General features: G+C 56.4%; 1 protein-coding gene across 1 annotated transcript in view; it reads left to right on the top strand.

Moving 5' to 3' along the window:
- The window catches only part of CELSR3 (cadherin EGF LAG seven-pass G-type receptor 3), a gene marked incomplete at its 5' end in the record, with an annotated part of 113,870 nt that overhangs the window by 45,756 nt on the left and 47,435 nt on the right, over nt 1–20,679 (top strand). Inside the window, 20 exons of the mRNA XM_019504606.1 lie at nt 261–381; nt 1,006–1,189; nt 1,376–1,477; nt 4,956–5,050; nt 6,383–6,592; nt 7,280–7,463; nt 8,406–8,555; nt 9,272–9,440; nt 9,877–10,044; nt 10,512–10,638; nt 10,885–11,091; nt 11,949–12,123; nt 13,213–13,325; nt 13,658–13,737; nt 14,591–14,717; nt 17,339–17,452; nt 17,885–18,021; nt 18,488–18,594; nt 19,622–19,795; nt 20,215–20,415. Of these exons, the coding sequence (XP_019360151.1) occupies nt 261–381; nt 1,006–1,189; nt 1,376–1,477; nt 4,956–5,050; nt 6,383–6,592; nt 7,280–7,463; nt 8,406–8,555; nt 9,272–9,440; nt 9,877–10,044; nt 10,512–10,638; nt 10,885–11,091; nt 11,949–12,123; nt 13,213–13,325; nt 13,658–13,737; nt 14,591–14,717; nt 17,339–17,452; nt 17,885–18,021; nt 18,488–18,594; nt 19,622–19,795; nt 20,215–20,415 (2,945 nt within the window). The remainder of the gene's footprint in view (nt 1–260; nt 382–1,005; nt 1,190–1,375; nt 1,478–4,955; nt 5,051–6,382; nt 6,593–7,279; nt 7,464–8,405; nt 8,556–9,271; nt 9,441–9,876; nt 10,045–10,511; nt 10,639–10,884; nt 11,092–11,948; nt 12,124–13,212; nt 13,326–13,657; nt 13,738–14,590; nt 14,718–17,338; nt 17,453–17,884; nt 18,022–18,487; nt 18,595–19,621; nt 19,796–20,214; nt 20,416–20,679) is intronic.

Here is a 20,679-nt window from a genome sequence, read left to right as displayed (position 1 = left end):
GCCCTGCCCCACAGCCATTTCAGGAGTTGCCCCCCCGCCCTCATTGTTCTGCCCTTTTCTAGGGGCTGCTGCAATGCCCAGCAAGCCCCTGCTCTGTCCTCCTTCGGGGTGAGTCTGCTGCTTCCCCTGCTGCGCTAGCCTGGAGCCTTGGCCAGGCTGGGCGGCTTTGTTCTCCACTCTGAGCACGATGACAGCTGCTGGCAAGTGTTGAGCTGGGCATTGAGGGGAGGGCCTCAGGTCACCATGGGTTTGTGTCCCAGGATGGACCAGCAGTGTCCCAAAGGCTGGTGGGGGAACCCGACCTGCGGGCCGTGTAACTGCGACATCAACAAGGGCTTCGACCCTGACTGTAACAAAACCAATGGGCAATGCCACTGCAAGGTAAGGAGCCACAACCTACCCTGTCCTGCCCTGCCCTCTCCTGGACCCTACATGCAGCCTCATGCCCTGTCCACCCCCGCACCCTGGGTTCCTCCTTCCCCTGGCACTGAGGGTTGGCACTTGTCCCTCCTGCCTTTGTCAGGCTGTCTGGGGTGTGTTGCTGTGCCCCCTGTCCTGTGATGGCCTTGCAGCTGTCATGAACAGATGACCTGCTAGCTCCCAGGATCCTGGGAGACTCCACCTCGGTCTGCTGGGGAGGAGCTGAGCTCCCTGAGTGCCCTGTGTCCCCTCAATCCTGCCCAGCACTTCCATGTCACCTCCTGCTCAAGCCCTGGGCAGGGCAAGGTGCTATGGCTGGGGAGACTTGCATGCAGTCTCCACCTGGGCTGCTGTGGGCAGAGTCCTACTGTAACAACCCTCCGCCCCCATTATCTGCTCTGCCCCTGCTTCCCTCAGTTCTGCCTGTGCCCTCCTCTTCCCCATGGGCTCTCCGGGCCCCTCTTCCTCCCCACAGGCCATTCTCTTTGCTAGCTGTACTGACAGGCCTCTCTTTGTCCCCGCCACTCCCCTCTCTGCACCCCAGCTCTCTAACTGCCTTCCCTGCCACTCTCCCATCTCCTGCAGGACTTCCATTATCGGCCCCAAGGCAGTGACACTTGCCTGCCCTGTGACTGCTACCCTGTGGGTTCCTCCTCACGCTCCTGCGACAAGGACTCGGGCCAGTGCCACTGCAGGTCTGGTGTGATCGGACGCCAGTGCAACAGCTGCGACAGCCCCTTTGCAGAGGTGACACCAAGCGGCTGCGAGGGTGAGTTGGGAGCCCCTGGCCTGAGTCCCACCCCTGGATCAGGACAAACCTGGCTCTGGGTGCTTAGGGAGAGTCATCCAACTCCTGTGCCCTTTGTTCATGATTCTTTTGATGAGGCACTTAGTTGCAACAAGCTCCCTCCCCCATGCAACCCATTAACTGCAGCATCTCTGTTCCCACTGGCAGTGCTCTATGATGGATGCCCCAAGACGCTGAGAGCGGGTGTCTGGTGGCCGCAGACCAAGTTTGGCTTCTCAGCCCTGGTGCCTTGTCCCAAAGGTTCCTTGGGTAAGTGATCTGGGAGTGGGGGGTGCTTAGAGGGACCCCTGGCAGGAGTCCTGGAAGGGGCCCTCTTCCTAGGCTGACTGAGGAGGCATGAGCTCTTGCAACAACCCTCCCCCAGCCCATGCTGGGTCGCTGCAGGCCAGAGCTGTGAGCAGGGCAGATCATCTGAGCTGCTCCTGCTGTTCTCATGTTTGGAGCAATGGGCTCCTGTTTCTGTGGGCTGGGAAGAGTGGGGAACGGTCATTTGAGAGGGAAAAGCACTGTCCTTGGAAATGGAGCATGGAAAGAGCTGTGAGAGTGGAAGGGCCTCTATGAACTCTGCTCCAGATGCCTCTGTGGGGCCTCTCAGTGGGATCCAGGCTGTGTGACAGGAACAGCCCAGGGGCTGAACCCAGGCAGGGGCATGGGGCTCTTGGGAGCCAGGCTCAGAGCAGGCCCAGGATTTTCTTCCCCACAAAAAACAGAATGGGCCAAAAGACCCTCCTTAGATCTTGAATCCTTCTTCCTTGCCCATCAGTGCAGCGGGTGGGACAGAGCAGAGGTGTCTGGCACTGCACCCAAAGTCCTGCCAGCTCCTGGCTTCAGTAGTCTGGAGCCAGGGGGCGTGCTCCAGAGAAGGGCCCTGCTGTCCTCAGGGTCTTGGAGCTCAGCCTTAGTGGAGAGTGAAACTCTTCCCAGCCAGCAGAAGGGCAAAGGAGTACGGGGTCCATGGCCTGAGATGCAGGAGGCATCCAGGAGTCTCGCTGTGTCCCTAGAGCCCCGGGCAGTTCTGTGCCTGGGAAATGCTGTGCCAACAGGGTGGCCAGCACCAATCCCATCCCTCCTCCAGACACCTGCCGGGAGGAAGTTGTTCCTCTCCCCCATGGCTCCTTCCACTCCTAACCGTGTTGCTTCTCTTCCCCATTTTCTCTCCCGCCTGATCAGGGTTGCGGGGTGCAGGTAAGGACCCGTTCCCTTCCCTGCGTGTTGCAAGGGCTGCTTTGCGTGGCTTTCCATTCCCTGCTCCCTGCCTGGCACCCCCATGGTTCCTGCGCTTTCCCTGATGCTTCCAGAGCTGCCAACCATGTTACTAATGCTGTACCTTGGCCCTGGCTTCCCTGTACCGCTGCCTGCCCTCAACCACTCTTCCTTTCCCCAAGAAACCTAACCTACAGAAACCCCCGCAGCCAGGCATTGCCCTGCTACCGTTCTGTCTTGCTGCCTTTATGTTGCTGTAGAGGGCTGGAACTTGGAGGTGCTGCTTTTGCTGTGCTCAGGGGGCTGCTTGCAGGTGGCTCATGGCTTCAGCTGCTAGAGCACTGATGGGGGTTGGCTAAGAGGGCTCAGGACAACAGGGAGAGGCAGGTGGCTGCTGCTGCCACCTGCAACATGACACCTGCTTTGGGAAGGGAGCTACCCCAGTGGCCATCAGAGAGGGAAAGAAGGGAAGAGGAAGTGGAGGGGCTTTGGGCAGACATAACATGGGGGAAAGAGGAGGAACCCATTTGGACCAGTCAGGTTGAAGGCAGACCTGGCAGAGAGAGAGGTGCCTCCAGGCACAGCTACCACAAACAGCAGGGAAAGGAACGTGGCTGGCAAGCACGCTTCAGGTGTCCCGGCTGCTACAGAAGAGTTCTCTGTGCCTGGTAGACTAGTTCATGGCTCTTTGGCCAGGCCAGCTGTAGACCTCTGCACCCCATGGCCTGGTTTAGCATTGCCCATGGTCTTGGAAAAGCAAAATGCTGTCAGCTGGCATCATGCCCCAGGTGTCTCATCACCCTCCAGGATGGCAGAGACCTGTCTCTCGTTAGTTCCTTTGGCAGAGGAATCTGGTTTCCACGCATTCTGCAGGATCCTTCCAAAACTACAGGGACTCTAGAAGGCTTCCCAGACTGCTCGAGAGAGGTGGGGGAAGGTATTGTTTGGCTGAAATAAAGGCAACATACAGAGAAAAAGTGAGCATACTGTGTGGCCCTAGCCTCCAGGACTGAGTGCTATCTGCCCTTTCTGGCATTGATGCTGTTGTTGATAGCACTGAGGAGAAGAAGCCTTCTGGGAAGACAGGGGTGATGGGGTTAGTGGAGGATGAGCAGGATGGAGAATGCCTGCTAGGTTGCTCAGAGGACCTTCTTGAAGCTACAAGATCCTGAAACCCAGTCCTGACTCCCCACTGACTCAGATCCTGGGCAAGTTGCTTCCCCTGTCTGAGCCTCCCACAGACACAACAGCATGGATCCACTCACCTCCCCAGAGGCACAAGAGTTGTTAGCTCTAGGACATGGCTCCCATAAGGACTGCATGCAGATGAATAGCTGACACCACTGAGGGTGATGGCACGTGGTGGGCTACTGGCCATGTCATTGGAGTGCATGGCATTGGTGTTGGCCTCCATGGCTCAGTCGGTGCTGTGCTCACTGGGCTTCCTCAGGGCCTTTTTATATGTATTCCAGGGGCATCCAGAGCTGACTTGACCATGGTCAGAGCTTCCCTGTGTTAAACGAAAGACCAGAGACCTCAGTATCAGAGACCTTGTCTGTACTAGGGTCAGTAAGCTGGCTAATTTACCAATCAAATATTGTTAGGTGACTGGTCAATTGACTGCATATTTTTTGACTGGTCAAAGATTATAAGAATTTTACAAAAAACCTACATTTTTGGTGTTTTTTTGACAGAAATATGCTTTTTGGTTGCTTTTGACACATTCGTAGTGGAAAATTTGTGCTTTTTCTGTCTATTATGTGGACCTGTTGGCAGTTTTTTACAGTTTTTGACCAATATTTAACCGGTCAATTGACTGAACTTTATTTGACATGTCAAATACCCAACCTTAGTCTGTACCAGCATCACTGCACCAGTCTGACCATAAGGCTATCATGATACTGGTGTAGCAGGGCCAGGAAGCCTCCCTGTGGGGAATTCTCTCTCAACATGTCAAATACAAGGCAGAAGAGAAAGATGTGGTGGTATCTGAGCAATGGATGAGGTGCAGGTGTTTCAGTGAATAAATGGATCTGGCCAGGCAGGCTGTGCTATGTTGGTCATATTGTTAGTCCCCTTCAGGGAGGCACAGACCCCTCCATCACTATTCAGGGGTCCTTGGGCCTGAGTCCCAGTGATGCTGACTGGTGTTGCTCACTCCTGACTCTCTTTTCCCAGAGTCAGTCATACCACCTGATACAGGAGACCGGTTGTGTGTCACAACTGGAAAAAACCTGGGGGCAAGTGATTGTGGGCAGTCCTCAGTCTGGCGGTGACTTGTCCCAGCTGATGAATGAATGGCTACAGAACCTGGCAGTATTCACAGAAAATCAGGGCTCCCTCTAATGCAACGTGGGTTGGGGTCCCAGTGGATAGCTCAGCTGGCCTGGCTCTGAGGAGGCAAACACCACCTCTTGATGTTAGTGACAGAAGCAGCAGGTTGGCTCTGGACATGACGCTCTCCTTGCAGGCTGGGAGGTGGGGACTCTGGATTCAAACCCCTGACCTTTGCATCTCCTTTCAGGTTCAGCCATCAGACACTGCGATGAGAGGAAAGGCTGGCTGGAGCCAGACCTCTTCAACTGCACATCGCCTGCCTTCAAGGAGCTCTCTGCACTGGTAATCTGCACTCTCCTTGCACAGGGCAGCAGCTGTCTGCCAGGCTCTTGCCCTGAGCAGCTAGATTCTCAACAGTGCTTGAGGCCAGATGTTGATGAACTCTGCTCTCATGCTGACATCTAAAGGGGAGCTGGAGTTTCCTAAGGGCTCAGCACCCAGCAGCTCTCCTTGTGACATTTCTGGACAGGTTTTTCACTGAGCACCGTTGTGACAAACTTTTGGGAAAATGTGGCTGACAATTCCAGGAAGGTAGCAAGGATCAGATTATTCCCCCTCCTTCTTTCCACCATCCACAGAGAGTTGACACAGCTGTGCTCGCCCTCCTGCCCCATTCAGCCTGCTGTCAAAATGAATGAAGACTACCTGATCGTTAAGATGAAATGATGAATCTTTAAGTTCACCTGACAATTCAGTTTCCAGGCATCTGGGCATATTATCACTGCTGGCTTTTTAATTTGCACTCTGCGCATGTCTGTGAAATTCTTTTACCCATCTGGGGAACCTCCTTTGCTTCTAATTTTTTATTTCCTTCTAATCCACTGTTCTGTCCCAGGGAAATGAGCCCTCACAAATCAACAGCTGTGGGTTGTCTGGGGGTCCAGATTACTGTGCTCTCCTGCTCCAAAGCCAAGTAACCGGGCATGGAACAGCTGAGAGTCAATGATAACATCAGATGCAGGACTTGGACTGCCCTGGTTATTTAGTCTGCCTCTGTCAGCAGTAATACTGAAAATTCTTGTAACTGGATGAGATTGGAGAGGCCAAAAAAGAAGTAATAGGTGTTCTTTCTTCCAGGTTCTTGATTTTGCACCCAGTGGCTTTAGCTAACATAGCCACTTTCGCTGTGTTTGTGGGCAATTTCTCAGGAGAAGAGTAAGCTATGCCCTGTGGAACAGGAAAATGCAGTAGTCAAGTAGCCAGGGCAGGTCAGGGCACATGAGGAAGCACAGCACTAGAAACATGGTTTTGTCATTGTCTAGACTCCAGGTTGATGGTGTCTCTTTAACTACCAGATCCGTCTGCATGATCCAAGTGCCTCTGTCATCAGGGGTTTTGTGTCTTCCACAAGAACAGTTTGCAAGTGCAAAGCTAGCCAGCTGTCACTGCAGGCAGTGCCTAGTCTCAGACCTGCCACTGGCCTGGTGATTGTGCCTGGAGAGAACCTTTATACTGCCTATCTCCCTGGTTTCCAAGATGGTCCCCAAGCTTGGCTGGACTTGCTGGGCATCAGGCCCTGCTCCCCTTTATCCCAGGGTTTTCTGGGGCTGGAGTGATGCAGCCACAGCATGACTTGGCAGTACTTGATCTCCTCTCCTTCCTCTCTGCTGGCAGCTGCAGGGCCTGGAGAGGAATGAGACAGAGCTGAACACCATCGAGGCGAAGAAGCTGGCCCTTCGGCTGCGCACAGTGACTGACCAGATGGAGCGCTACTTTGGCAATGATGTCCACATCACCTACCGCCTCCTGACCCGCCTGATGGATTTTGAGAGCAGGCAGCATGGCTTTGGCCTGACTGCCACCCAGGATGCCCACTTCAATGAGGTGAGTGCCAGGCGCAGTGGAAGGTGGCCTGTACTTCCCTGGCCAAAGGCAGCAGAGCCTATCAGTGCTGTTCCAGGACCAGCCTCAGTGCAGCTTCTTAGGTAGATTCTTGCCGTGTCTCATCCCACCCTGCCCATCACTCAGCCTGTGGCGGGTTCTTCCTCACTGGGGTAGGGGACTGGCCCTGCTGCTTTGCTCAGTCTGTTTGTTATTAAAGGAGTTGGATGCTTCAGGGAGCACTGGGGAACTCAGGGGCTGAAATGAAACCAGTGCTTCCCAAATAGTGGCCCACTGACTGCTGGCAGTCCATGAGGCCGTGGCACATAGCCTGCAGATCATGCCATGTGCCCACTTTTCAACTACATGCTTGCTGACAAGGGTTCAGAGTGGCCCATAAAATACTGGTGGGAGCAAGTGAACCAAGAAAAGGATGATGGAGACTCTCTAGGAGGAAACCCTTTCTGATGCTGAGAAGGTCCAGGGTCTGGGATCTTGTCTCAGTGAGAGCAGGAGAGTCTCATGGGGGCTGTGCTTAGGTGTGGACCCAGCTCTGGAGAACAGAGCATCCCAAACACCCCGGCCTTCCTGGACCAGGAGCTGCCAGCAGGTCACTTGGTGGGGGAGCTCAAAGAGAGGCATTTCACACTCAGGCTTTCTAAGGACTCTGCCTTTTGGGTCTGTCTGCAGAACTTGTTGCAGGCAGGAAGCTCAGTGCTGGCACTGGAGAACCGTGAGCACTGGGACATGCTGCTGCAGAGTGAACACGGCAGCGCTGGGCTGATGGAGCAGCTGCGAGAGTACACGGGCACGCTGGCCAGCAACATGAAACTCACCTACCTCAACCCCGTGGGCGTGGTGACGCCCAATATCAGTGAGTAGGCGGTGGCTGGGAGTAGTGCCAGGGCAGGGGAGGAAGCCCTGACACCTAAGACAAAGGGCTAACAGAGGTCAAAAGGATCAGCTGAGACCAGTGTCATGTCTCCACACCTGAAGTGGGGGCGTGTCAGCTGGCGAGCAGGAAGGGTGAGCTTTCCTTTGACTCAACAGTGGAGCGTGATGCTGTTGGAGGGGCTTCAACTAAGTAGGTATCCCCCTCTCTGGGGACCACACACACTTCCATGGATGTCTGCAGGAGTTGGGGACCAGGGACAGTTAGCCTGAGTCTCCTGGCTCAATGGCAGTAATTCCAGGCCAGCTGTGATCTGTGTCCCCAGCAGTGTCACTTGGAGAAACCAAACACACCTGCCAGTCAGTAGCCGGGCAGGGGCTGGGCTCCTGGGATGTACCTCCTCTCCAGACAGCCCCTGTTGGTAACTTCACAGGCAGCTGCTGGGGAACACCAGTTCTCTCCCAGGAGCACTGCTCCCTCCTGGTTATTCCCTGTAAACCCTTGAGTAAAATGTCTGCTCACCACAGCTCTGGGCAGCTCCTCCCAGGTCATAGCCTAACAGAAGGGGCATCCCAGGAGGGCTCCACTGGCTGGAGAACAACCGGGTATGTCAGGATGGTGCCTTCCTGCTTGACATGTCTGTGGGTTTGGCATGTGCATCCACACATGGTCCCCTCACTGTGTGGTCATGGCTTGGGGGGGACGTGCAGTGGGGAGGGGGTGCGCACATCTCACAGAGATAGGACTCAAAAGTTCCCACTCACTTCAGTTGTGGCCTCAAGCCCACTGCAACGTGCCATCCCAAACTAAAAAGCCAATGCATTAACCCTGGCTAGGTCCTCACACTGTGACATCCGATCCCTCACACTTGGCCCCCAAACCGAGCAGCCCAAGGTCCTGACTCTTCTTTTGCTCCCCACGCAGTGCTCAGCATCGACCGCATGGAGAACCACACCCATGTGCGGAGGCGCTACCCCCGCTACCACAGCAGCCTGTTCCGGGGTCAGGCCCTGTGGGACCCCCACACCCACGTAGTGCTGCCGCTTTCATTGCTCACCCCCCTCAAAGCAGAAGGTAAGCAAGTGTCTGCCTTGAGCCCCCTAGCCCCAGCCTGGCAGGGACCAGGGCTGCTCTGCTCAGGGCTGCACTGCACAAAGGGCACAGCAGTGCCTGGAGCTCAGTCCTGGCTGCCTGATTCTGTCTGAGTCTTTTCCACAGCACCCCCCCGCCCACACCACCAAGTCAGAGGGCCACTGGGCATCCTCACATGCCTCACCCTAGAGGCTCATATAGTTCTTGATGGGGCCTAGGCAGGAATGATCAGGGCCAGGCTGGCAGGCAGCTCCATCTGACTCAGTAGCCTCAAGCCAGCAGGAGCTGGGAGCCTGCCCAGTCCCTGAAGGAAGGAAGCATCTTACATTACTCTTATGGTTGTTGCTGAGACTATGCTAGACTCTGAAGGGCCTTCCTAGGCTCACAGGAGGCTGCCCTGCTGCACAGCCCCAGAGAGCAGCATCCAGGGGACAACTCCTGGTCCCTGGAGAGTAGCTAGGGTAGGAGAGGGAAGGGGCCGTGAAGCTCTCGGGGCTTCTCAGCACTGCCCCAGCTAAGGCAATGGGTTTTACCTACTCTCCTTTTCCAAGAGGCACCTCTGTGTCTGCAGCATCGTGCCTAGTGAGACAGCCTGAGGTGCCTGTCCTCACTTCCACCGGGCCCTGTGCTCTGTTCAGGACATGCCCAGACACCAGTCCCTTCTTGATTTGTGTGTCTGACCTGCGCTCCATCCACAGCGGTGCCGACACCTGCAAGCAGTGAAGGGAATGACACAATGTGGACCTCACCCCCCAGGCATGCCCTCCCAGATCCTGAGCCCGCTGTCACCATCATCATCCTCATCATCTACCGCACACTGGGGGGGCTGCTCCCTGCCCGCTACCAGGTGGATCGCCGCAGCCTCAGGTACCACCTGCTGCACAGTCCTCAGTGTGGCCAGCCTGCTTGTGCTGGGGTAGACTGCAAGCCAGCCAGGTGCTGCCAGCCATGCAGGGACCAAAACTTGGACTCCTTGCTGCTTGCTTGCTGGCTGAGCCAAGCTGCCTGGTGGCCTGTGCAAAAGAAGCCGGGGTCCCTGCCTGGGTCCCAGGGTGTGGGTGTCTGCATTGTTAATGCCATTCACACAACTGGCATTGGTTGCCCCCATGTGGCAGCTTTGAAGAGAAGACCAAGGACTGGGGAGACCTCAGGGAGCTGGCTTGAGGCAGGGCTGAGTCTGGCTGAGTCTCCATCAGTCTCTCTCATGGGCACAGAGATGCCTCCAGCTCTGGCACTGCCACTCTCTGGGGAATGGCCTGGTAAAAGCCCAGCTTCGTGATGAGGTCCCTGTCGTCTCTTGCAGACTGCCCAAGAACCCCGTCATGAACTCCCCTATCGTGAGTGTGTCCTTGTTCAGCAACCACACCTTCATCCAGGGCACCCTGGAGGCACCGCTGGTACTGGAGTTTCGCCTGCTGCAGACAGCCAACCGGAGCAAGCCCCTGTGTGTGCAGTGGAACCACTCCAGCCTGTAAGTGCCCCGCCGGTGTCCAGGGCCGGCACAGACTCCCCCACTGGGTGTTGCCCAAAGGAGTTGACTAGTTCCCTGCCTCTCCCTCACTGCCATTGGTGCTGTGAAATCCTGCTAGTGAGGGTGTGGTGGAGGAGCAGTGGGGAGTGGAACTGGCTTGACATGGCACTGTCTTCAGGGGCAAGGGGATTTGCACCTGTGTGCTGTGAGTGGAACTGGCACATGGCCATGCCCTTGCCACACCGGGTGGGGGTCACCAGCCTCAGTCATCCCTGCACCCTTGCACCTCCACATCTGGAACCTTGGAGAAATGACCCCTCCCAGCAGCCACAGGGTCCCTGAGCTGTAAGGCAGGTGCCCAGCAGGGTGTGACCCTCCCACCCCCGCTGGCTGCCTCTTCATGGTAGGAGATGTGGTGTGGAAGACTGGATCCTTTCAGAGTGCTCTGTGTTGTCTGGTTGCTGCAGGACTGACCCTTCTGGCTTCTGGACAGTGAGAGATTGTGACCTCGTGTACAGGAACACCACACATGTGCACTGCCAGTGCTCCCAGTTCGGGACCTTTGGGATCCTCATGGACAGCTCCCACCGAGAGGTAAGCCAGCCTCTGCAGAGGGGGAGGGCAGGGGCTGAGGTGGGATGCTGGGAAGGGCAGGCCAGAGTTATGAGCCATACAGTTGCAGGTAGTATCCATTGCACAGGTGTCAGAGAGAGTCCCAGATTGCTTCTCTCTTTGGTGTCCTAAAGAGAGAGGGAGAGAGAGAGAGACACCTTGGAAGCCTGCACATGCCAAGTGTCTTCCATCCTAACTCTGAAGCTTGTTTCTGACTTTCTTCTGCAGCAACTGGAGGGTGACCTGGAGACCTTGGCCATTGTCACCTACTCCCTGGTGTCTCTGTCCCTCGTGGCTCTGCTGCTGACCTTCTTCTTGCTGACATGTCTGAAGGGCCTCAAGTCCAACACCCGGGGCATCTACTCCAACATAGCTGCCACCCTCTTCTTCTCTGAGCTGCTCTTCCTCCTGGGCATCAACCGCACTGAAAACCAGGTGAGGGGCAGGAGTCAGCCCTTGTGCAGCCAGGCAGGAAGGAGCCATCAGACCAGGGAGCTACGGAGGGGCCTGCTGGCTAGGGGAGAGTTCTGGGGAGTGCTTTGTATGGAGAACTGGTCAGAATGGGGGGCACTGGAAGGAGGAGCCCTGGAATGAGCTTGCCCAGTGGGATGCCCCAAGGTCTTCTGGAAGTAACAAGGAAGAAAAGGAGATTTGGACTGGAAGGAATTCCCCCCCCGCACAAATGTCCTTGTTTGTTAAACCGCATCCATCCTTTCTGGGCTTTATGACAAGATTCTCATCAGAGACTCAGTCTCTGTTGCCCCCCGGTCCTGCCCTGGTGCTGGCCCAGGTGTTGAGTCCAGGTACAGACTCAAGGGCACTGAGGGTAGCTGGTGGGACAATGAGCTGCCACCTCTAGAGGATGTGGTCCCTCCCTCCCAAAAGCAAAGATTGTGCTGGTGGCAGGAGAGATTCCCAGAGCCAGGATGGGAGAGCTTCAAGGTCTGAGCTCCAAGCGTCTGCCTCCCTGAGAACATTGCTCAACCCCTGTCCAAATCTCCTACTAACAGATGGGGGAAATGACTGGAGCCAGGCTGCAACTGAGTGAGAAGGTGGCTCATTCCAGGCTTTGCTGTTTCCTTTGGGTCCTGATTTCCAGCCCCTGTCTAGAGGAGTGGGACTAGCAGCCTGGACCAGAGTTATCCAGTAGTTAGAGCAGAATGGGGCCCTTGGTGTGCTGCAGAGGTGGCATTCCTGCAGTAAGAGAGGACCTGGCAAGGAAGTGCCTCCCCCACCTTGGACAAAAGGGGCCATTCTGGGGGCTCCTTCTGAGCACTGATCTCTTCTCTCAGTTCCTCTGCACTGTGATTGCCATCCTGCTGCACTGCTTCTTCCTCTCCACCTTCGCCTGGCTCTTTGTCCAGGGCCTCCACATCTACCGCATGCAAACTGAAGCCCGCAACGTCAACTTCGGGGCCATGAGGTTCTACTATGCCATTGGCTGGGGGGTGCCTGCCATCATCACAGGTAGGTGCTACCTATTGGGGAAGACAGGTGCCTGCTTGGAGGGAGGTGGGAAGTGGCTTGGGCCTGGGGTCATGCTAAGAGCATGCTTAGAATCTCCTTCTGTCAGCCCTAGCTGTGGGAGGAGCACCGTGCAGGTTTCCAGGTATTCAGGTACTATCTAGCCAATGAGACAGGTAGGAGGAGATGTGTGTAGAATGTGTGTAGACGTCTGTGGGCATCCATGTTTGCAGCTCTGCATGTGCTTGTGGCTATATGGGAGGAGCATCCCCAGCAGCTCTGCACTGGAGATAGTCAGTGAGCTCCAGCCTGGTGTGACAACCATCTAGGCAGAGATGAAGGCCACATGCATTCATTTCCACTCAGGGCTCATCTCTACTGCTGCCAAGGTCCATCACAGTGAGAAAGCAGCTGAGCAGCCCCCACTCACACCCCCTCTATGTGAGTCCATTGGTGCACACCTGACCAGAAGCTAGCCAGGGAGTACCTGCTTCCAGGCCTGACAAAGACCATGGGTGCAAGAGTGGGCATGGAGAATGAGGCCGGAGCAGCCTGGCTGGTGAACTTCAGGGTCTGGAGAGTGCCTGTGGGCATGGTGGGGAGACAAGTCCTCAGGCCCCCTGGGCCAGGCTCTACTGGTGCCATGGGATAATGAGCCCTTGGTGTTCTGGCAGGGCTTCCAGTTCCCCTGATGTGGAACTCAGTGGTCTCAGCAGCCAGGGTCTCCTTCCTCCAAAACAACCAGCAAGGCCTCTCTCCTGTCCTACTTCAGGATGGGCCTGGAGCTCCTGCCATTCCAGGGTGTGCAGCATTGGGCACAGATGCTCTTTGGATGTTCATCTTCATCTGTATCCCAGGACCTTGTGCTTCTGGCTGCCATGCATGGCCAGATTGGGCAGTTTGTGCCCTGTCCTGGGGCTCTAAAATGGACCCCATTGCAACTGAGCTCCAAGGAGCATTTGAAGGTCGCATCAGCCAGTGCTTGGTCCCTGCTTTGGGTTTCTTTGCTGGAAGAGGCCCTGGAAATGCAGAGCAAGTCCAGGCAGCTGTGCTTGGAACTGAGCCATCCCTTCCCTCTCCTCCCCTCCCCAGGACTGTCAGTTGGCCTGGACCCTGAGGGCTATGGGAACCCTGACTTCTGCTGGATTTCCATCCATGATAAGCTGGTCTGGAGCTTTGCGGGCCCCATCACCATCGTCATTGTGGTAAACTCTCACTCTCTTAATACCTGCCAAGCCCCTGTTCTGTGCCAGGCATCTTGGCCTCTTCCCCTCTTGCTCTTTCCCAGGTTTCTGCTGGCTCTTCCACATCATGTCCCTCCCTGTGTAGGTCCTCTCTGCTCCTTCTCCTTTCTTCTCCATGTGCTTCTCCCCGCCTGGACTCCCCTTCTCACCATTCCCCAAGCTCTTGCAGACAGATATCTGTGGAAGAAGCTCAGTTCTGCACAGGGCTGGCTGCTCACCCAGAGTGGCAGGAGGGGGCAGAGAGCACCAGGGCCGGAGCAGCAGAGCAGCCTCTAACCAGTTTCTGCTTTCAGATGAATGGAGTTATGTTCCTGCTGGTGGCAAAGATGTCATGTTCCCCAGGTCAGAAGGAGGCCAAGAAGAAGTCAGTGCTGTGAGTATGGGCTGGTGGGATCCCAGGAGGGCTCACCTACTCTGACCGCCCCCCACTGGGGTTGCTCCTGGCCTTGCTTTTTTTGCTCCAACTGGCCAAACACCCCCTGCCTGCACACTCCCTTCTCCGTCACCGCCCAGACCTCCCTGTCCTTTTTTGTCCAGTCAGCTTTCCTGTCTTGCCTGCTGCCAAGGAAAGCCATTGCTGTAACCCTGTCCCCTTCCCTGGCTAAGCTGACATGACAGCTTCCTCCCTCCAGGCTGGCCAAGGCTGAAATGCATGACTTCACTCCCTGCCTTGCCCTTCCCATGCACCCCCTTGTCTGATACCTTGCACTCCTGCTCCATCCCCATATCTTCAGGGCTCTGCTTCTCTCCTGCCCCTGTCTCCATGCTTGTTCCCTCCTGCTCCTACCCTGCTTTGCTGTCCACTTGTGACCCTCTCCCATTCATCCTCCACTTCTCCTTCCAAGCCACCCTGTAATGCTGGGTCTGCTTCCCTGTCTTGGTGCCAAGGGGCCTGTCTGTGTATGTCTGCACTGTGCTGCTTCTGATTTAGAAAGGAAGTTTCTTGGGTTGGGGACTGCATCATCCTCTGGGCATGGCCAGTGTGCAGCTAAGAGCAGTCAGTACACAGCAAGTGCACTGTGGAGCTGGAGAATACTGCATGTGCCCATGAGCTTTTGGCATGGGAAAGTGGTGCCGAGAGAGAGCCAGGCAGCTGGTGACAGGCGTGTGCTTTCCCCTGTGTTTCTGTCGGAGTGATATTCTAGGTTAACAACACAGTCTAACCTCAGCGTGTGTGTGTGTGTGTGTGTGTGTGCTCGTCTGTCTGTCTGTCTCTCTCTCTCCAGCATGACGCTGCGAAGCTCCTTTGTTCTGCTTCTAGTTATTAGTACTACCTGGCTCTTTGGCCTCTTGGCTGTCAACAACAGTGTCCTGGCTTTCCACTACCTCTACACTGTCCTCTGCAGCCTCCAGGTAACTCTCTGTCCAGCCTCTGCCCAGGGATGACAAGCAGGAGCTCAGGCCCTCCTCTTTCCTCTCCTCCCCTCCCAGGATACCTCCCACTGTACAAGGGAAAGTGAAGGGAAGGGTCAGTCGGATGGAAAGGAAAGTTACAGGGAGATGGGGAGAGGAGGGCAGAAAACAGGGAGTGGGGGACCAATGGTTCTTGCTCCAGCAGGATCCCTCTGTGCCCCCCGCCCTAGTCCTGTACTGCTGTGCGACAAAAGAAATCGCTTCTCCCCAACCCCGTGTGTGCCCTGCTCTGCAGCCCTTGGCTTCCCTGTCCCCCTCCTATGCTGCTCCCTGGCTCAGGCCTGCCTGGCAGTAACCCAGCAGCTCCCAAGCTTTGATCTCTCCCCTCTGAACACTGACACGACTGAGCCAGGTTTGACCCAGCAAGTGACTTGACAGGGGAGATTCCCTTTTTCTCAGCCTTGAGGGACTCAGTGTAGTTAGAGGGTGATGGCCTGTCCCTTGCATTGTGGCAGGCTGACCCCTGGAAAAGTCTATAATGCCTCCAATGTGTGGATCTCAGCTACACAATTTATGGTGATGGGTGATTGCTCTTGGGCTTTCTCCCTAGTCTGCTCCTTCAGCCTTTTGGATAGGGGCAAGTGAGGCTAAGGGGCATCAAACTCCAAGGCCTCCAGACTTGGGGCTTTCATGCAGAATGCTTGTCCTGGGTCCAAGAGTATCTGAAGCTGCAAGTGGAAGAGTTTGGCAGGTAGGATATTTGCTGGTGGTTGTGCCACACAGACTTGAATGGTTGAGCTCTTCTCAGTTGACAGAGTTGGGAACTGATGTGGTTGATTTGGCCCCAGACATGAAATTAAAAAAAAAAAAGGGGGGGTGACCCAGCAAGCGGTGTAGCCCAGATCTCTCCAACCACCTCTGAGGCCAATGGGTGCTGGGCTGTCTTCCGCTCTGACACATGTGCACACCCACTCCTCTTTTCCCTTGGCACACATGCACACATGTTGCTGTTACTAGTGTCACACTCACCAGCTGAGATTGCTGCCTGCTGAAGAGGCTGGTCTAGGTGCATCTCCAACACAAGCCTACCTGAGCTAGGATGAATGGGCCCACTTGGTGCCACCAACAGTTGAACTGTGGCAGTACATTGTCTGCAAGGCCAAGCAGCCTGAGCTCTAAGCCAACCTGCCCCCAGGCCCCAAGCCGGCTCAGGTGTGTTCCCTCGTCAGGGCCTCACGAAGGTTTGCCAGCTGAAAGCAGCCCTGGCCCTACCCTTTGCTAGCAGTTTTCAGGGCACTGGGCCTTTCCATTCTGTCAATCCCTCCTTCCCCTTCATCCCTGACAGCTTCTGCCTGCCTTTAGCTCAAGCTTGGTGCTGTCAGCTCCCTCTTGCTGCTGCCCTCACCCCTGGGCTACCTGCTGCCTCTAGTAGCCATTGTCCTGCCTAGGCAGAGCCCTGCTGAGCTCTGGTGGTAGCACACCCCAAGCAGCCAGCAGCTGCAATCTCTTCTGGGGACACCTGTCAGGTGTTACCCATGCCTGCTCTGAATCAGCTGCCCAAGAAGAGTCTCCCTGAATGAAGAGATGGGCCTGGGTTTGTCATGGGTCTTTGCTCACCTGAAAGCCTGCAGGGATGCTTGCGGACTACAGGGGCTGCATGGAGGCATGAGCTTTGAGCCCCCAGTGCCTGGAATTTGAGTGGCACCTAACTGTCTGCTGTCTGCCCTTCCCAGCCACACCAACCCGGCTGTGCCAGCGTTGCAGCACCCCTGTCCTAACCGTCCCCTCTGGAGTCTGTTACACTGCATTGCTGCAAAGCCTTGTTCTGCTTGGGCTCCTTCCTGGTGCTGGGAGCCCTGACAGCAGCATTGGGCTAGGTCCAGCTGCCAGGGCCCCATGCTGCCCAAACCACCTCTGTTCTGGTTTTCCTCCCCCACCTACCTCGCTACACTCAGGCCACAGTATCTATGCTGCCTGGTCCAGCTGCTACAAATGAGGGGCCCTCCCTGAGAGCTGCTGAGCGGGTAGACTGATGTGGAGAGGCCTTTGTGCTTGCTGGTGTGTACCCAGGTTCATAACCACCCATGCCCTCAGACCCCTTTTGGTCCCCAGCAGCTCTACACCCGAGCAGATCTCCTGGGTTCTGGAGGGAAAGGCGACTGGCTTCTGCAGTGCCCCACACGGCCCTGACCTGTTTCCTCACCCATCTTCCCGTGGGCCTCAGGGAACTGAACCAGGAGGCAGCCCCCTCCAAGAGGGAGTCACTTCTTCCCTCCTCTTCCAGAGACTAAAGAGTTGTGAGGGGCCCTAAACGGCAGCTGGGCAGCACAGGGATGCTTCCCTTGCAGTCCTGCTGCTTGCTACACCCCTGCCATCCAGAGGTGCTTGCAGCGGTGTGCCCAATGCTGGAGAGCCATGTCTGTGTACAGGCAGGACTGACTGAAACAAAAGTCACCAGCTCCTGACAGTGGGCTCCAGGGGAGCAGACTGGAACCAATGGCACATTTGTGAATGGCTCCATGCAGCCCCACCACTTGGTGTGGAGCAGGGGGCTCCAGGAGGTACTTGTGGGCTTCCGCCTCGACACTCCTACTCACAGCTTCCCTTCCCTTCCCTCTCAGAGCTTGGCTGTGTTGCTTCTGTTCTGCATCCTGAACGAGGAGGTGCAGGAGGCCTGGAAACTGGCCTGCCTTGGCAAGAAGGGGCAGGGTGAGGAGGCAGCCAGGAGTGCACAGGTGGGTGACCGAGCAGCTTGTCTTTAGGCTGAATCACCGGGAAAGGGCTGTGTCCTCCTCTCAGCCTGTCTTGCAGCTGCCTGAGGGGCGGTGCCTTCCCTTGGTCATTCCCACTGCTCCAGGGAGGCAGTGTGGGAGGTCCTGAGCCAGAAAGCACCTGAGCAGACAGTTGAGCTCTGCAGCTGGACCAAGCAGCCACATCAGGGTTTAGGTATTGCCAGTCCCAGGGAGCCCTGTGTTCCCATGTGGAGGCATCTGTGCCCCTGGGAAAGAAGGGGACGCCTTGCTGGGCAGAGCCCTGGGGGCTTCTGAATGGGCTCAGGCCCCTGTCCCCTCTCTGTGATGATAGACCCAGTGGGTGGGGGCAGGGTTGTGACACCCAGCTGCAGCAGACAGACTCCTAATGGAGCCTTCACGCCTCTTCCTCACCAGGGCCCCAGTGCATACAACAACACGGCGCTGTTTGAGGAGAGTGGCCTCATCCGTATCACCCTGGGGGCCTCCACCATCTCCTCGGTCAGCAGCGTCCGCTCCGGCCGCACCCACTCCAGCCAGCGTGGTTACCTCAGGTAGGGTGTAGGCTGGCAGGGCATAGCCTGGCAGCAGGGTGGTAGTGAGTCCATGCGTGCATGGCTGTAACATGATGGATGTGGCAGGGTGAGGGGGCTTCTCTCCTCCCAGGCATCGCCTGCCAGCCCTCTGGCCCCTTTATTGTGGATGAGCAGGACTCCTGGGCTTCCCCCAGTACCTCTGCTGACTCCCTTCAGTCCTTGCCCTAACTACCCCTGCTGATCCAGCCCTGGAGCTCAGCCAATCCCCCTCACTCCTGGCTCACAGCCCATTGCTGTTCCAGTCCTGGGCACCCCACGCAGCTCTGCACCTCAGGCCTAGTCCTCAAAGGTCTCTGCCTCTGCGTCTTGTCTTCTTATCCTGGTGCTGATGCCAAGTGCAGAAGATGAGAGGAGAGGGCTGCATTACCTGGAGCACTGCCTGGTAAGGAATCGGGGTCGCAGTCTTGTGCCTGGTGTGTTTCAGAGAGAACATGATGGCACATCAGGGCTCTGCCCTGGATCACAGCCTACTCGGTCACACTGGCCCCACGGACCTCGACGTGGCAATGTTCCACCGTGATGCAGGAGGAGGTAAGGCTGATGCCCAGCCCTCTCACGCTGCTGTGAATGTGGAGGGGCTCCGGACTGCCCCAAAACAGCAGCTGCTGTAACGTGGGGCAGGTCCCAAGCTAGCCCAGAGTCTTTGGAGCATAGGAAAGGCCACGCTGCTTCAGGCTAAAAGTCTGCCAGCCTGTGTCCTGTCTCCCACAATAGCAAATAGTGGATGCTTTAAAGGAAGAGTCCAAGGAATGGGGCGGGTATGGAGCAACCCAGCCCCTGCCATCCCTCCCAGGCTCCAGCAGCAGGTCACATCCCCAACTGCTGTGGTTAACTGCTGTCAGTGGACCTGCCCTCCAAAAGCTGGACCAGTCCCTTTTGGAACCCGGTTATGCTCTTGGCCTTGACAACGAGCGCCACACATGAGGGATGTTTCTCCTTCAACTTTGTGCTACAGGTGTTGGCTCAGAGCACCTGCCCCTACCAGTCAGCCTGCTGGTTCCTGAGTCTGCCCAGACTGTGATTAAGGCAGAAGGGAGCAGCCAGAGTCTCTCATAGAATCGTAGGAAATTCAGGTTGGAAGGGACCTCAGGAGGTCATCTAGTCCAACCTCCTGCTCAAAGCAGGACCATCCCCAGCTGGATCATTCCAGCCAGGGCTTAGTCAAGCTAGGCCTTAAAAACCTCAATGGATGGTGATTCCACCGTCTCTGTAGGTAACTTGTTCCAGAGCTTCCACCCTCCTAGTGAGAAAGCTGTGCCTAATATCCAACCTAAACCTCCCTTGCAGCAACTTGAGACCATTGCTCCTTGTTCTGTCACTCAGCAGCGCCTACCCTTGGGCAGAGGGGAAATGATCTGGCTAGTTACTGGGGGTGAAAACAGGGCAAAGACCCCACAAGATGGGGCTGTGACCTGGGCTCCACTGTGGGCAGTGGCCTGTGGTTTTCAGGGCGAGAGAGCCAGATCAGGGGGTTCAGCTGAGGATGCAGGCAGGAGAACCCTGGAACCCCATCCCACACTGCCCCCCTCCTCTTCCAACCTCCATGTGTCCTGCCCAGATCAAGACTCGGACTCGGACAGCGACCTCTCCCTGGATGAGGAGCGCAGTCTTTCCATCCCCTCATCGGAGAGCGAGGAGAATGTGCGTCTGCGTGGCAGGTTCCAGCGCCAGTTCAAACGGGCTGCACACAGCGAGCGTCTCCTCACCAATCCCTCCAACACCACCCCCAAGGGCAAGTACCAAAGGAGAGTCCTGCCAGATGCTGGGGCCCTGGCAGTCAACCAGGGCCTGGAGTTATGCAGACCTGAGGGTGGGAGGGAAGGGTCTCCTTCCACAGGGCACTTCTGAAGCACCTGCTGTTGATGCAGCATGATGCTTTGCTAAGATAAAATCTAAACCTGATGAGCCCTGGGACTAGCTAAGAGGATCCAGGCCAGGCGGGACTGCAGGAGTGGCAGGGGAATGCCACCTTCTGTCCTGTCTGCTGGTTCTCCCCTGTGAGTCCCACTAGCCTACTGCAGGCTGTGAGGCACGAGCTTGGAGAGGCCTTGTGAATTGACCCCTGTGAGCATCACAGCAGGTCCTGCTCTTCATCGTATCCAGGCATAACGTGTTCTTCCTCCCCTGTGGTCTTGCCCTGCCCCTCCCCAGATGTGGATGGCAATGACCTGATGTCCTACTGGCCAGCGTTGGGCGAATGCGAGGTTCACCCCTGCTCTCTGCAGAAATGGGGCTCTGAGCGGAAGCTGGGATTTGACATCAATAAGGATGCAGCCAACAACAACCAACCAGACCTGGCCCTGACCAGCGGGGATGAGAACTCCCTCACCCAGACCCAGCGCCAAAGGAAAGGTAACTGCGCTGGGCTGGGGAAGGGGGGGGGAGGGGGGCGGCAGGCAGGCGGGCAATTGCCCCAGAGCCCTGCCAGTGCTCCTGGGCGCATACTGTACATCCTATTGACTGCACCCTCAGAGCCTTGCCACACCCTCTGCCCTTGGAGGACTGGCACTGCTTGGGCAGACTGACCATTCATGGCTTCTCTGCATGTCTACTGGCATTAGAAGTGTCTCTGTTCTGGAGATAGTTTCATAGTTGGTAGGGTCGGAAGGGACCTGA

Source organism: Gavialis gangeticus, unplaced genomic scaffold (assembly GCF_001723915.1).
Source record: "Gavialis gangeticus isolate Ggan-Ray unplaced genomic scaffold, GavGan_comp1, whole genome shotgun sequence".
NCBI classification, from domain to species: Eukaryota; Metazoa; Chordata; order Crocodylia; family Gavialidae; genus Gavialis; species Gavialis gangeticus.
Note: the sequence above shows the minus strand (reverse complement) of the source record. Positions and strands in the feature narration are given on the sequence as shown.